At 42.4% G+C, this 17,134-nt stretch overlaps 1 protein-coding gene across 1 annotated transcript in view; it reads right to left on the bottom strand.

Moving 5' to 3' along the window:
- LOC306920670 (protein diaphanous homolog 2-like) overlaps positions 1-17,134 on the bottom strand; it is a gene marked incomplete at both ends in the record, with an annotated part of 127,029 nt that overhangs the window by 15,181 nt on the left and 94,714 nt on the right. Inside the window, one exon of the mRNA XM_079497489.1 lies at positions 10,945-11,074. Within this exon, the coding sequence (XP_079353615.1) occupies positions 10,945-11,074 (130 nt within the window). The remainder of the gene's footprint in view (positions 1-10,944; positions 11,075-17,134) is intronic.

Below are 17,134 nucleotides of genomic sequence, written 5' to 3'. Positions count from 1 at the left end.
ATATTCAAATTCGTCTTTTGTGTGTCTATTTGGGGCATGGGGGCATTACTGCCAATTGCCAAACCTTTACAACAGAAGTTCAAACGTTGTCAACATTATCGTCGAAAATCTCAAGAGTCGTTTTTTTTTTATACACAAAAAGGGGACGGCACTCAGAAGCTATCCCAAATGTTAGTTCCGTGCTATCGTTTTTCACGCAATTCGGCAATATGGTAGAGGGCCGTGAGGACCCCTCAGGAACTGAAGCTCACACTCATTCGTCAAAAGACCTTTGACCTTTAGATGTCTCGATGAGTAAATTGTTATGATTCGCTCGATCCACTTTCCTGTCTTTTGACCACGTCACAGAACTTGCATTTCCGTACAGTTGGGTGCCACCGATATTGTCCCTTATCATTTGACCCATTTAGGCCTGACCTCAAAATTAAAAAAAATCCTTCTAAATCCTCCAGTTTTCTGAAATAAATATTTTCACGATTTTTCAAAAATAGCAGACCTACAAGCTCGTAGCGCGCCACTCGGTGGCGCGCTATGAGCTTGTAGATCTGCTATTTTTCAATAGCTAAATTATAACATAATGTTTAAAACACCAAAAGGGGTTTTGCGCAGATCACGCAAACCTCAGCAAAAAGAAAAGGACAATATCGATGGCCTCCAACTGTACGTGCGAATGGAGTCGGACTCTGGTTACAGGACTACAGCATTGACAAACAACCCCTTCAGCCAATCAACGTAACTAAAAAAAAACTGACGTCTCATCTCCAGTCTACCTACGCCATGTCAACCACACAGCAAATGAGCAGGTTCGGGCTGGCCTAGGGCCTGGGTAGAATCTGATGATTTGAGCACGGGATGTGATGATGTATGATGATAAGAGCACCCCTCACTTCACACAAGTGTGATTATTGTGTATATTGCGTATAGCTTTTTATTTCTTTCTGAGCTTGACCCCGTCTTATAGCTGTTTGCAGCTATATTTGTGCTTATCATCAACAGTTTACGATGTTCAAGTATAGGCTACTGAAAGCAAAAACAAAAAAGGCATTTACCAGAAACCAATATCTGAATAAATGAAACCAAATGAATCACCCTTCAGGGGCTGTTCACCTTGTCCCATTCCCACCTTGAGCAGCATCATCAGCACACGGGCTGGCTCTGCCTCCTTGGGTAATCCTGTGGATTTTAATTAGTATTGACCTTGGTGCAGGTAGCCTTTTGATGATGGCTGAGCCCTTTGAGAGGGAATGGGCGTCTCCTACGGGGACCACTCTGTGTGTGTGTGTGTGTGTGTGTGCCTGGGCTAGGCTCCAGTTAACCCATTTAGGCCCGACGTCGAAAAAAAAAAAAAAGTATTCTGAAAGTATATATATTCAAAGATTTGTGCCGCATTTTCACGGTTTAAAAAAAAATAGCAGACCTACAAGCTCATAGCGCGCCACTCGGTGGCGTGCTAGGAGCTTGTAGATCTGCTATTTTTCAATAGCTAAAGTATAACATAATGCTTAGTTAAAACACCAAAAGGGGTTCCCGCCCAGAATGGGTTAAGACTGACCTCTACCGCATCATGTCTGCCGCTACGCCATGGTTACACTGCACTGTCTGAGGCAACACGAGAGACACTGCAGCGCATGTAGAAGACGGGTTCTCTCGATCCATGTAGTGGAAAGAAAAATAAATTTTTCATACTTTAGAAGAGCATATCCGTGGTCATCATATCGGGATACCTAACAATAGATGCCAAAACAATGGGAACATTTCCATTTGTGTGTATTTTATTTTTATATCAAAAGTCCATAAAAAGCCAATTACTGTACTTCTTTTGAACGAAAACGTGCTGTGTTGATGACATGACAACGAGGCCCATATGAATAAAAACAAATCGTAGTTTCATTCACCTGTATGATTCCCATAGTTGTACGTTCCTCCAAAGCTGATTTGATTTTGATTACAGAACTACTAATCTCATTCAAGACGACATCCAGACGGTGTATTACTCACTTTAACCTTAATCAGCATGCTAAAATATGTATCTGGGAACACCATAGGTTAGAAATAAGCCACATAGTAGCAAACATGCTGAGCTGTCCGTCTGTCTCTCACTTGTAAACACACCTGTGTGTAGTGGAGCTACTAATGTCCCATAGCCTGAAGGGATGTGACGCTCCGATTGGTCCAGAAACATACAGGCTTCCGTTTTAGACTGAAACTTAACAAAATAAAAAAATCACACCCGTGTGAACTGAGTGGTGTAAGGTCTTATATAGACTGATCAACTGTGGTCTGACGTAATGAAATCACACCCGTGTGAACTGGGTGACCATAGCAACCATGCTCATTTTTTGGTACGAACAGACAGACAGACACGTAAACTAACAAAGCCAGTTGTAGGAGTGGTTTACACCACTCAAAAAACGTCATTGCAGTCCCACTTTAAAAGCAAAGCAAAGATATCAATGGTTATACTTTAGAATTCATTACATGAACTATAAGGTGGAGTCAGAATAGCCACACATGGGCGCAGACACATACCACGCAGGTTCTGATGCCTGACAGCGACTCTCGGGTTTGCCGCTCCAGCCAGGAGAACCTAAAGCGCCCAGAACCGAGAGGGCTCGACTGAAGCACTTTGGGCTCGACTCACATGGTTGCGCACATGGTTGCGCACAGAGGGGACACTACTGCGCATGCCAGACGAAGAGCCGCCCGTCAAACCTTCCCAACCCAGAAGCAGGGACAAAAAGGGATGATGCGCTGGGTGAACAACTCCATGCGAGCGACTGGGCGGGGATATCTGGTTACCTATAGTGTGTACGGTGTACCAAAATCTCCTGGAGGGGGCGTCAACATATGTGTCACGTGGTAGCGGCCGCCATACTTGTTGGCTTGTCTGGTTTGTTTACATTGAGCGACTATCCGTGTGCTTGTACACGTTCTTTTTTAAAACTGACCTCACAATGGTGCAGACTTGCTCAGTAAATAAGTGCCACAGCAGGTCACGTCGAGGGAATGAGCCAGAAAACGGAATTAGATGTTCAGCTTTCCAGCATGGAGACAGAACCAAGGAACCCAGATTGACGAGTTTACAAAAAGACATAGAACGGCTTGGATCTCGGCTGTACGGCGCACAGGCGCAGAGACGTTCAACAAAGTATCTAAGCACAGCCGTGTTTGTTCACAACATTTTCCTTGTCCTTGTAATGTATTTGGGCCCGACGTTCTTTCTATCCATCCTGGTGTTGGTTCACTATGTTGTCGCCAAGAACGATCTCAATATTTACAAAAACATACCACCGTCACTCTATTCTGAGTGATGTGGGCTAGAATTGAATGCCCACGAGAGGACCGTCCCTAGCTTTTCAGACGCCGCCCTCCTCTACACGTTTTCACACGCTATATAACTCTATGGTGCACCTTTGCTGCATGGCTCTCTTCAATGTGAGAGCAACCTTGAACCTTGAATGTGGACTATCAACAAGACAAGGCAGAGAAAAGCCACAAAGATATTACATTCAAAAATAAATAAAATAGCCACATGACATGACAGTAGGAGTCATTTTCTGAAACATAATTTTCACCGACAATGATCACCGTCAGTGAACGATGTATCCGACATAACGGGCGATGAATCAAAAGGTGGTAACGGGACAGTCACGCAACAAATAATGCAATCAGCCAAAGTGAAAATGGCTAAATGAGACTTCTTATTGAATCCAGTAGCCATTACCTGCAAATGCCACACAGTAGGCCACTTTAACCAAAAGTGGAATGTGCAATAATGCAGTTAAAATAGATTAGCAATCATCCTTCATTAAGATTTAGACTTGCGACAAAAGAAGACGTGGGTATGGTCTGGGGAAAACAATGAAACAAAGAAAAATAATGGATGGTTTGCATGCTAAGAAAATAATGGATAGTTGCGCGCTAAGAAAATAAAGTGAAATTGCAGGCCTATACATCAGATAAAGTAAAAGTGAACGTACAGACAGCTGTAAGGTGACCAGTTTTATTGTATAGAAATGGAGGGGGGGGGGAAGTCAGGACAGCAGCAGGACAATCAACTAGAGAGAGACTAGAGGAAATCAGACAGACAGAACTGATTGCACATAGCAATGAGGTGTGATAAATATGCAGGTTCCAGTCTTTGTGTGATTACATCTAAATGCCTCACGTCATTACCAGCTCCACTTTTACCAATTTCCTTCCCAAAATCAACTGGTATGATGTCCGAACTTTGTCACAAACGCAAGTGCGCGCACGCGCACACACACGCGCGCTCGCGCACACACATACGCGCGCGCTCGCGCACACGCACGCACACACACACACACACACACAGAGCCCACTTTGGTCTCTTGACGCAACAGTCAGAAATCACATGCTTATGGGCCACAGGCTCATCGATCGAACACGACGACAACAGGGTTGTGTTTCGCCACCAATGACACAATATGCTTTGCTCACGTAAAGATGTGGATAATTATCCACATATAGTGAATTCTAGCAAAGCGTGTGGAAGTTGCTGAAGCTGTGTGTGTGTGCAACCCTCGGCGTGACTTTTTGAAGAAAGGAGTCAGTGTTTGATATGGAAAGGAAGTGAAATCCTACAAGTCAGAATCCCCTCTCATTATACGGAAAGTTGTTTAGTCAAAGACTGCATGGAGAGAGCCGAAAGAGGAGGCGGTGATAGTGGGTGAGAGAATTTAAAAAAAAACGTTATTTCAGGAGGAGAAAATGCCATCTTATTTAACCCATTTTGACCTGAGATCAGATTCTAAAAATGTCTTCTACATCCTGACAGTTTTCTGAAAAAGCTGTTTCTATGTCAGTGGTTCTTCGATTTTTCAAAAACAGCAGACCTACAAGCTCGTAGCGCGCCACTCGGTGGCGCGCTATGAGCTTGTAGATCTGCTATTTTTCAATAGCTAAAGCATAGCATAATGCTAACACCAAAAGGGGTTCCCACCCAAAATGGGTTAAAGTGAGAAAAGAAAGCAAAATATAATCTAAGATGGCAAAAGCCAGTAAATAGTGCCCTATATGTTAAGGTGCACCATGGGTTCAGGAAGCAACCACATTTCATGTTCTCATGCCAGCTTACCTGATGAGAAACAAAAGCTTGCAAAGGATTCTGGATCCAGTGCTAAATTATTCAGTGAGTTTCTGTTGTTCTACAACAGAGTAAAGACCCTCCACACAGAGACAGGGATTGGGCCACTGCACTGCCTGTCATCACCACGCTCCTAGTCCTTTGTGATCCAGCTCAAAGCAAGTCTGATAAAATGTGCTTTGCATGGCTAGACAGCAGGGATTTAAGCTTTGCTTCCACCCACAGATTAAACACGTACGCCATAAAGAGTGCAGCAGAAATCACCAGGAAAAAAAAATAAAACATGAGGTGTGGCAACATCTCTCACGATGAAAGGAAGAGCGAGGGCAAGACGAGGCGTTTGTTCAAACAAAGATCGTTTCTCTTACTTCGACACAGGCAAGCCTTTCTTTAATTCAGCATTGCAGGCACTGCAGTCGCTACTTGATGTTGAATTTCTTCAGGGCCTCACATCGATGTGTCCATCGGTGCTACAGTACCCACTAACTACTTAAAGGACCACTTCACCACTTTTCAACTTCTCTTCCTATAATTGGTCCTCACTAATGTTCATGATAAAATATCACCATTTTTTCCTACTCAGTCTGTGTCTCATAGAAAGGCAGTTCAGAAACCCGTCCACCAGTGACATCATCGATGGTGAATCCAAGCTAATAGAAATGGCAGGCTTTCTTTTCCTGAAAAGTTGCAATGCAAAAGTTGAAGCCATCGTTCTCACGATAATACAAATCTAAATATATTTTAAAACAAATCTTGTTTAAAAAATAATCTGCCTAATGATGATGTCACTGGTGGATGGGTGTCCGAACTGCCCAAAGCCCTCCTATGAGACACAGACTGAGTAGGTAAAAATGGTGGTGTTTTATCATGAACATTAGTGAGGACCAATTATATGAAGAGATGTTGAAAAGTGGTGAAGTGGTCCTTTAACCCATTTTGACCTAAGATCAGATTCTAAAAATGTCTTCTACATCCTGACAGTTTTCTGAAAAGGCTATGTTTCTGTGTCAGTCGTTCTTCGATTTTTCAAAAATAGCAGACCTACAAGTTCATAGCGAGCCACTCGGTGGCGCGCTATGAGCTTGTAGATCTGCTATTTTTCAATAGCTAAAGCATAACATAATGCTAACACCAAAAGGGGTTCCCGCCCAACATGGGTTAAACCCCATATACGTATACTTTAATAACCATGCTCCGTACTCCTTACTTGGCACTTGGATTATTTTCCCTCTACACCAAGAAACAGCCGCATTGTGAGCTTATAGATGGGGGCACTTGTAGACGGGGTTCAAGTGGCTCACATATGATGTGCTTTTAGTGTAACATGAGGAGAGAGGAATGGTGGTATTATTAGCACTCTCACCCATTAAGTTATTCCCCGTGGGGGATTGCAAGCAGCAACTATTTATTGGTCTCAGACAATTTAATAACAATTCTCTTGAATAATTGATTGTCGACGGAATGGGCACGAATTGACACCGTCCAGGATTTCTCCATGTACTCAACCCACCCATCTATATGCAGGAAGATTGTTAGTCCACGTTTGAAATGCCTGCCAGTCTCAGTCAAGCACATAATGAGTTGAATTAGATTAAATAACCAATTAGGCGAGTAATATAAAAGTAAACATGCCTCAGGGGAATTCCTCCAAATACTTGAGAATGGAATTAGACTGGAATTAGTTTATTGACAGGCAGAATGACAGCATGGCCAGAAAGACAACTCTATCCCTCGCACAATGAGAGAGAGAGAGGGCTGTCCGTCACGACAGGACCAAATTAACCCATTCAGGCCTGACGTCGAAATTTAAAAAAAAAAGTTTTCTAAATCATGACAATTTTCTGAAAGATTTGAGGCACATTTTAACGATTTTTCAAAAATAGCAGATCTACAAGTTCATAGCGCGCCACTCGGTGGCGCGCTATGAGCTTGTAGATCTGCTATTTTTCAATAGCTAAATTATAACATAATGTTTAAAACACCAAAAGGGGTTCCCGGTTTAATGGTTAATGTGGTTAAACGCTAACGTGACATGGATGCGTTCCAGGTCTCAATGGATTAATAGCTAAGGGTTTTCCAGGGGGATTGACAATACAGTATGTGTCACTAAAGCTAATCGACTTGAAGGTTAGAAATGGGCAATTTATTTATGTCGCATACCATTGGGTGGCTACATCACATGACACGTGGGTCCTAATTGGTGTGGCATTCACTTTGCCTACGTTGTTGACACTGCATGGTGTGCAGGTCTCCTGTGTTTTTAAGGCACAATGCCAGCAGCATTTCTATAATTAAGGCATGGCAATAAAAAATATACACTACACACAAATGGGCCAGTGTGGTCACAGGGCTGCCCAGACAATACTGTCAATGCACGAAGAACAGAACTTCGGCTAGACAACAAACGACGCAGCGATGCAGGACAGTTAATTGGCATAACGACTAAATTGGGTTGAATTGCAAAATACAGTACGTAAAATAAAGTAAGATGCCAACTACTTCTTCATGTATCTCTGAATAAAATGATATTCTGCCCTCTGTGTAATTCTCTCTTATTATTAAGTTGTTTCTCCTTATACAGTATCAGGTATTTTGAAAAGTCTGCTTTATTGATTCATTCTTTCATAATAGCTCAAAGAAGGCAAGACTAAAATGTTTCCACCGCATTCATGTGCTGCTCAGTTTTGTTATTACGACCAATCTGAAAATATGTTTGGAAAAGCTTTCACACTCTCTTAACCCATTTTGACCTGAGATCAGATTCTAAAAAATGTCTTCTACATCCTGACAGTTTTCTGAAAAAGCTATGTTTCTATGTCAGTCGTTCTTCGATTTTTCAAAAAAAGCAGACCTACAAGCTCGTAGCGCGCCACTCGGTGGCGCGCTATGAGCTTGTAGATCTGCTATTTTTCAATAGCTAAAGCATAACATGATGCTGACACCAAAAGGTTTCCCGCCCAAAATGGGTTAAAGCACATGAAGAGGACCGACATTCAGACTTCCCTAAAGTGGTACAATATCGGTTCAAAATCAATGGTCTAAAATCAAGCTGTCAAAATGTCTTTTAAGTTCTCGTCATTTTGAAGTTTTTTTTAATGGAAGTATATGGTAAAGGAAAAGCGTCCCAAGGTCACAACAGCGAAATCCTTTTAAGAGGCAAAAGAAAACAGTCTGGAAGTTTTGGGATCAATGTGATAAAAGCGTAGACAAATCCCATTGTCTAATCATCATCTGGTTTAACAGAGCTTATGCCACAGAGGAGGAATTCCTTTCTATTATCCTGGAGGCAAGTGGGAAACGAGGTTTAGAAAGGGGGAAAAAAAGAAAAAGATCTATCGACAGAGAAACAAGCTGATGACATCTTAATTGTAATCAGCAGCATGTTGATTGAAATTGCAAGCTGCAAAACTATGCCTGGGCCTTTGCTGAGGGATTTGAATTGACTAGTCGACGGAACAAAAAAAACAGAAAAGCCAAACAGAGCTTCATGAGGGAATGAACCACTGGGAAGAAATAGTGCAGTTAGCAGACGAGTGATTTGCTACAGTAGAATAAATTGCATGTTTAACCAACTTTTTTTCCCTATCTGCTAGTATATGCTTTCAAGTGCTGCGACTGTGGGTTTGAGATAAATCTGCTTAGCTAAAAACATAGGCCTACTTTTTTTTTTTTTTTTTTAGCAAACCAGTCACACTAATTTGAAATGATGTTATAAATTGTTATAATGACTTGCTCTGTGTATAGGACCATGTCAGCATGCCCTAATCGCCAGGTATTTACCATGGAATCTAGATCAGTGAGTGGTTCCCAAAGTGGGGTCCGGGGACCGCCAGCGGTCCTTGAGGGAGTTCCAGGGGGTCCCCAGCTAAATGATAGTTTGGAATATAAGCACTCCTTTGTCCCTGCCTCGATTCGCTGCCAGTAACGTAATGTAATGTGATGATGACGATGTTGAAACAAGCACTTTATCCTAGCACTTTTTCTGAATGTAGCCTTTCTTATTTTTTTTCTTTGATTCTATACCTGAACTAGATGCGCCCAGACCTCTGTTTATGCTATGGTGTCTCATGTCTGTTGTTGTCCTGTATTGTTTGTGTTGTTTGTATGTTTTAAACCACTACTCTTGCTGTAAACCTAATTGCCCTTCTGGGACATAATAAAGACCTTGAACCTTGAACCAAATGTTCCCTTATGGGTCTGTAACTCTGAGAGTGTACAAATGGAACCAAACGGACCCGTTTCATTTGTACACTCTCAGAGTTAAATTAACTTTGATTTTACAATATAAATGGAGGTTCCAGATGGGGGTCCGTATAGACTAATGCATGTCAAACTGTGGGTCCTTGAAATGAAACGGGTTGAGAATCACTCGTAGAGCCGGTAAATATCTTCTCATATGGGGGTCCCTGGCGTGTATTTTCAAATGGGTGTCCGCGGGCTAATGAGTGTCCATTTGAGGGTCCTTGATCTGAGTGACTGATCTAGATGGTAATCAAATAGTTACTATGGATAGTAAGCATTAAGTTATTATAGTTACATGGAAGTGCATGGAATTCAGTTTCAACCATTGAAGCAGCGTCACCCTACAGCAGGGGTTCTCAACCCGTGGGTCGCGACCCCTCGGGGGGTCGCCAAATTATTTTAGGGGGTCCCCAAATTATTTTCCAAAAAAAAAAAAATGTAAAAAAAATAGCAGACCTACAAGCTCGTAGCGCGCCACTCGGTGGCGCGCTATGAGCTTGTAGATCTGCTATTTTTAAATAGCTAAATTATAACAATGCTTAAAACACCAAAAGGGGTTCCCGCCCAAAATGGTTTAAGGTTATTGTAGCAGTCAATTTATATTGGGGGTCGGGAGGGGGCGGGGCGGGGGTCCCGAGACGTTGCCAAAGCATTTTCGGGGGTCCCCGGCCAAAAACGTTGAGAACCCCTGCCCTACAGTAATAACCTATAATAACAAGCCGCTACATATTCAGGATATATACACGTATTGCTTCCAAGATTATCGGACTTCCCCCTAGTGACACTACACACACTTTTTGATATGAACAATAAGGGTCATGACCGAAAGAATAAGGTGGCGAATACAAGCGGCCGAAATGAGTTTTCTTCGACGGGTGGCTGGCATCTCCCTTAGCGATAGGGTGAGAAGTTCAGTCACACGAGAGAGACTCGGAGTAGAACCGCTGCTCCTTCGCCTGGAAAGGAGTCAGCTGAGGTGGTTCGGGCATCTGGTTAGGATGCCTCTCGGGCGCCTCCCTAGGGAGGTCCTCGACGCATGTCCCACTGGGAGGAGACCCCGGGGCAGACCAAGGCGCAGTTGGAGGAAATACATCGACTCACTGGCCTTGGAACGTCTCGGAATCCCCCAGGAGGAAGTCACTAATGTTGCTCTGGAGAGGGAAGTCTGGAGCTCTCTGGTGGAGCTGTTGCCCCCGCGACTGTATGACTAGTATTAAATGGCTAGTACTTAATGACTAGTATTAAAATGTTAAAATGTCTTTTTGTGTCCAATGTAGTTATGTTAACAGTTCATAAAGTTAACATAACTATAACTAAATGCATTTGAAATTCAATAAAAAAAGGTTACTTTTGAGGATTCTAATTCAAAAATAGCAAAAAATTATTCAGGTTTTCAATTCAAATAATAGCAAAAAACGCGTCGCGACGCGTTTTGAGCTTGTAGATCAGCTATTTTTGCTACGACAGTAATATGCAATGTGGCCCCTCTGGAGTGAGTGTGGAAATATATTGGCCCTCGCCATCGTCAAAGTTGCCCACCTGTAGCATATTATGCTTATATGTACTCAGTGGTGTGACTGTTAAGACAGACTTACCTCTGCTGGCACTTTCCACGTGTTCCAGTTCTTCGGGGAACCTATAAATCTCAGGGAACTTCTCCTCCGACTTGTCGGCCAGGAAATGCAGAAGCGTCGTACTGTGATCGATGGATTTAGTGTCTCGAAGCTGCAAAAGGAAATGAAGGTATAATTATAAAGCGTCAATCCCAACATTGTTTAAACCATGAAGACCGTGAGGCTCATTCTTACAACTTCTAAATCAGGCAGTAGTCAAAGGCAGTAGTTTTTAGGCAGTAGTCAAAGGTTTTCGAAAATTCTAAATGATTCAACATTTTTCAAACATTTTCAAAAATAGCAGATGTAGTGAAGTGACGCGCTGTGAGCTTCTAGGCCTATATCTGCGACTTTTGAATAGCCAACGCATTTTAGAAACAGGCAGATGCACACCTTGAAAGGTTGGTGGCAGGTGCAGTGGCGGCCTTATATTATGTTTCAATCGTTTCAATTGAAACGGGCCTCGAGCCTCCAGGGGCCTCCCCCCAAAAAATAGTAGTAGTAGTAGTAGTAGTAAGGTAGTAGTAGTAGTAGTAGTAAGGTAGTAGTAGTAGTAGTAGTAGTAGTAGTAGTAGTAGTAGTAGTAGTAGTAAGGTAGTAGTAGTAGTAGTAGTAGTAGTAGTAGAAGTAATATTGCATTGCATCGCAGCCTTCCAATCAGCCTTGTCAATAATCAGCCTCATCCTGTACGTCCACTTACCTAGTTGGCAGCAGCTAATAATCACTGCAGGTACTCGACCTGTCATGTCACAATGACCTGTGTTGTTTGGTTGTAATTGTTCCCACTTATGTGTGCACTCACTGCACTAGCAGCGCTGAGAGTTGCAATTGCATCAGCCTATGCTGCCTTCCAGTTATACCTTACAGTAAAATGTTTTTTAATCAAGCTGCTTTTGTGTATTTTTCTACTTGGCTGTGTATGCTGTTCATGCTTTGAAGTCCCCTGGGAAGGTGTGTAGGATAAAGTGCATATAAACAAAAGGGGATCTCTGAATGACAACGAATAGGACCCGCACACTGTCAGGAGCTTGAAAAAAAATGTTGCTCTTTATTTTGACGTTTCGGTCGTTAGACCTTCATCAGGATGGACAATTATTATTATCCCTTGTCCGTAATTGAAAGAAATTGGCTTATGTGATCTGCTTTTCTTTTGTGTGTATGTATGTAAACACAAACATTGAAGACAAAAGTGTGTAAACACAAACATTGAAGACAAAAGTGAGGACGCAAATTGTGATTGTCCAGAATGTGATGATGTATGATGACGTATGATGATAAGAGCGCCCCTCACTTCACACAGGTGTGATTTATTTTTACATTAACCCCTTGAACCCTAGCATTACCTTTCTGAGGAGAACTTTAGCTAAAAAATAGCGTGCAAGGCCTTGCGAGCTTGAAGATCGGCAATTTTCGGCACAGAGATGGAAAGACTATTGATGGTTTAATACGTGATATAATAGACATTAACATGAATCCAACATACACTGATGATAGTGCTGTCAAACAAGTCTCTGAAGGCATCTCTGAAATCTATGAAAAAAGTTTAATCTGCAACACAATTTCATAAATTGTGTTGTGGTCGGGGCTTCATCTCTCTCTCCCAGACAGGGGGTCCTTGGCCTGAACAATGTTTAAGACCCCTGCTCGAGGGCACTTTGACACGAACCAAGGGGGAGCCGGTGATTTAACCCATTCTGGGCGGGAACCCCTTTTGGTGTTTTAAACATTGTTATAATTTAGCTATTGAAAAAAAGCAGATCTACAAGCTCATAGCGCGCCACCGAGTGGCGCGCTACGAGCTTGTAGGCCTGCTATTTTTGAAAAATCGTGAAAATGTGCTTCAAATTTGGAATATATTTTTTCAGAATGAACCTTTTTAACTCAAATCTTTGCTTCTGGAGGGTCCCTGGAACAACATATTTTCAGATGGGGGTCGGTGGCCAAATACATAATAATTTCTGGGGTCCTTGACATGAAACATTGAGTGATATAGGCCTAGAAGAAACATAGGTATTTCAGAAAACTGTCAGGATTTTAAAAGACATTTTTTTCAGGCCTAAATGGGTTAAAACGGTTCCGATTCCCAAGCGTGCAGCCTCGTCCAGAGCCTCTACCACTCCTACCATGGGGTGCAGCAGGAGGGAGATGCAATGGGCTGCTATGTCCCCAAAGCTAAGCTTATAGCAGGACACGGTAAAAAAAAAACACCGTTTAGCGCAGCAACAGCAGATGTGATATCATTCAACTCCTCCTTTCCTTTGAACAGACATGCCAGACTTTCAACTCCTTGGCCGTCTTCCCGCAACACATGTATTGTGTGATTGAGATTTTATTGCTACACTGAGGTCACAGTGTTTTGACTGAGCTGTGGAGCGGGGAGCTGGCAGTTTACCCAGGGAAATGTTAAACTGCTCGGAGCACATCCATCTCTTTCCAAAACAATATCACATCACAGCACTATCCAGATAAAACCCCTTGAATTCACGCCTTCGTATATAAATCACTTGTCGTTCCAACAATAGAATTGTAGGCTACTTAGTGTTGGTATTTAATTTAGTTGAATTTGAATCTTTCGTACTTGACTCTTTTCGTTTTGTTGTAACTAAGTGCTTAGTGCTTTTGACGCACTAAGTGTACGGCACTTCAACGTTGAATCATTGATACTGTTGCTACCTGGTCTGGTTTTCACCTGACATGGAGTTTAACCCATTTTGGGGCGGGAACCCCTTTTGGTGTTAGCATTATGTTATGCTTTAGCTATTGAAAAATAGCAGATCTACAAGCTCATAGCGCGCCACCGAGTGGCGCGCTACGAGCTTGTAGGTTTGCTATTTTTGAAAAATCGAACTTCAAAATCAAAGTTAATTTATTTGTACACTCTCAGAGTTACAATTTCGAATTTGCTCGTCGACAGAATGACGGAAAATGTTCGTCGACTACCTTTTTTCCACTGACGAAAACAAAATAAAAACTAAACGGAAACTAAGCCACTAAGGACAGGGAGGGCAGTAACTCGCTGCACCAGTGAGTTGTGTGTTACCGTTGAACCGCGAGGAGGGTTGAGACACTAGAGATGTTCCCAGTAGGGATCGACCGCAGTAAGTGAACAAAATAGCAAATTGTCGCTGTCGCGCAGAAAGTTGAAACCTCTTATCTCTATTGACCGATTCCGTAACGGGTCTCATGGTCGCAGCCTACGTATTTCCTGTAGGCGGAGACGACAGATCTGCGGTTTCCCCGCACCAAGTTTTATGGTGGTTTACTTTATACCTCATACTAAGCATTAAAGTATGAGGTATAGTAGGTACAGCAGCCTTGTGTTCCTAAAACAGAAAGATTGGGTATTGGGTAAGACTGACGTTATGTATCTTTCAGGACCTTTCACTGCTTTGTCTCAACCATTACTCAATGGCTCTGGTCTCAGCCACCGCGGTAGATATTTTGACATGTGTCGTCTCCGCCTACAGGAAATACGCAGGCTGCGACCATGAGACCCGTTACGGAATCGGTCAATATTCTAACTTTTTGTGTTTCTTTTCGTAAAATGAAGGCCGTATACTTGATCATACTACAGCGTCACACAGAAGCAGCAATAGCAGGCAGCAGACCCACAGCCTCAAATCAAAACGCGGCACGATATGAGCAAAGTGAGCGTCTATAGGTCTGCTATACCTTTGAATTGGAATCATGAAAAGTAATTGTTTTGTACATGAGGTCTCCACCCGACAATGATGACACAAAATAAAGTGTGTTGGCATGCAGGCAATGAATGCAGGCATTGGGGATAATTGGGGCAATATAAATAGAGAGAGAGAGAGAGAGAGAGAGAGAGAGAGAGAGAGAGAGAGAGAGAGAGAGAGAGAGAGAGAGAGAAGAAAGTTTTGTAAAATGGAAGGAAGTTGGTCACAGCATAACAAAACACTTAGTATTAACCCAACAATGACCCACGGTAAAATAGCTGTTGTGACTCTTGAATTGGACCTCCTACACCGTCACGTCGGCGGTTTGGCTCGCAGGAAATAAATGAGTGTCTGAATCGGTTATTGTCGGTGAGCGACGACACGGTGGCTGGCGTCGTTTCCTGCTCATCAACTCGTTGGGTCTTTTGTTTTCAAGTCTATTGATTGGGGAGTCAGTCTCGCTTGATGCACAACAACGCCCCCGCCCCCCAGTGGTGTGATCCTGTTGTAATGATCAGGGATTATACTGACAATGATATCGTATATCATCTGGCTATAGGCAAAACAATGGCAACGATATTAATCTGAGCACATTTTGTGGGCTGATAATTGACTATTCTAATGGGTCTCTGTGATCAATATGGCCTTTTAGCCCTCACGCAACCTTTGTATCTTTTTTTTATGTTTTTCTCCTAAAGTGGAGGAAGTCTACCCAGGATTAACCCATTTTGGACTGAGGTCGATTAAAAAAAAAGGCTTCAAAATCCAAATTTTTTTCTGAAAAACTCTGAATTATCTCTATTGGGCCACGGACCCCCATCTCAAAATATGTAGTTCAAGGGACCCCCCCAGAAGCCAATATTTTAGTTACAAATGTTCGCTCTGAAATATACAGTAAGATTTGTGCCGCATTTTTACGATTTTTCAAAAATAGCAGACCTACAAGCTTGTAGCGCGCCAGATCTGCTATTGTTCAATAGCTAAAGCATAACAGAATGCTAACACCAAAAGGGGTTCCCGCCTAAAATGGGTTAAACGGTGATTATTCTCAGGTGCGATGATTTGCGGGAGACCTCGATTGGAGAACCACTGAAATTGATTAATCCATTAACAAGGCATAGCTCAGCAATTGCTCTATGCATGTATTTATGTATTAATCAAAGACAGCAATTGCTCTCTGAGGAATGAAAGGGCTCCGTGTACTTAACCGTCCAGACAAGCACTACACTACAGGTATCATTGTTTGAATTATTGTTGGAATGATATTGCCATCTATATCATGACACCGATCACATCGGCCATTTAGTTCCCACGTATACCTTGGGAGACTGTTTACGACGTCGGGACGTCACATTCGTGAGTCGCGGATCCATTTTTGTGGGTCGCGAGTGAGCGACACCGTTTTAATTTTTGTTTCCTAAATGTTGTCATATTATTTTAACCCATTTTGGGCGGGAGCCCCTTTTGGTGTTAGCATTATGTTATGCTTTAGCTATTGAAAAATAGCAGATCTACAAGCTCATAGCACGCCACCGAGTGGCGCGCTATGAGCTTGTAGGTCTGCTATTTTTGAAAAATCGAAGAATGACTTTCCACAAATAAATCACAAATTGCTATGTCTGGAACACAGACTCGGTTTTGAACATTTCACGTTTTTGGACATACAAGGTTTCCGCCTGACAGAGAGGGTATAATTCATCTGGATCTCATCTCCCATGTAAGCCTCTCATGTTCATGAAAACAACACCTGCTCCACCGTGTATCTGTAATAATGCCCTTTAACCCAATTAGACCTACCATCGATTCTACAAATATCTTCTACATTTTAACAGTTGTCTGTCAGTGGTTCTCAACTTATTTCATGTGAAGGACCCCCAGAATTATATATATCTGGCCGCGAACCCCCATCTGAAAATATGTTGTTCCAGGGACCTCCCCAGAAGCAAAGATTTGAGTTAAAAACGTCCTAAAAGAATATATATTCAAAGATTTGCGCCACATTTTCGCGATTTTTCAAAAATAGCAGACCTGCAAGCTCGTAGCGCGGCACTCAGTGCCGCGCTATGAGCTTGTAGATCTGCTATTTTTCAATAGCTAAAGCATAACATAATGCTTAAAACACCAAAAGGGGTTCCCGCCCAGAATGGGTTAAACACAATGAGAATATGATCCAGATGTAAATATGATGAAAAAACATCTACAAGAACATATTGGGCCCAAAAACTAAACATCTGGCTGTGCATCCTCTGAATAACAAGTGGATTCTTCCATCTCCTCACTTCCCGATGCAGCAGGATGTCCAACACTTATCCACAGGCTGTCAAGCACTCTTTATTGGTCTATCCGATAGTGATGTGTTTTGTTTTAAAAAGAGAAAAGAAATCATATATTTTGATAGTAATCATTATGATATTGTTTGTTCAGTCAGGGGTCTCCCCATCTCTCCGTGCTGTTTAGTAAACAGAAAATACATTAGCTGGGCGGGACGCCAA

The sequence above is a fragment of the Electrona antarctica genome, assembly GCF_951216825.1.
Source record: "Electrona antarctica genome assembly, chromosome: 1".
NCBI lineage: Eukaryota > Metazoa > Chordata > Actinopteri > Myctophiformes > Myctophidae > Electrona > Electrona antarctica.
Note: the sequence above shows the minus strand (reverse complement) of the source record. Positions and strands in the feature narration are given on the sequence as shown.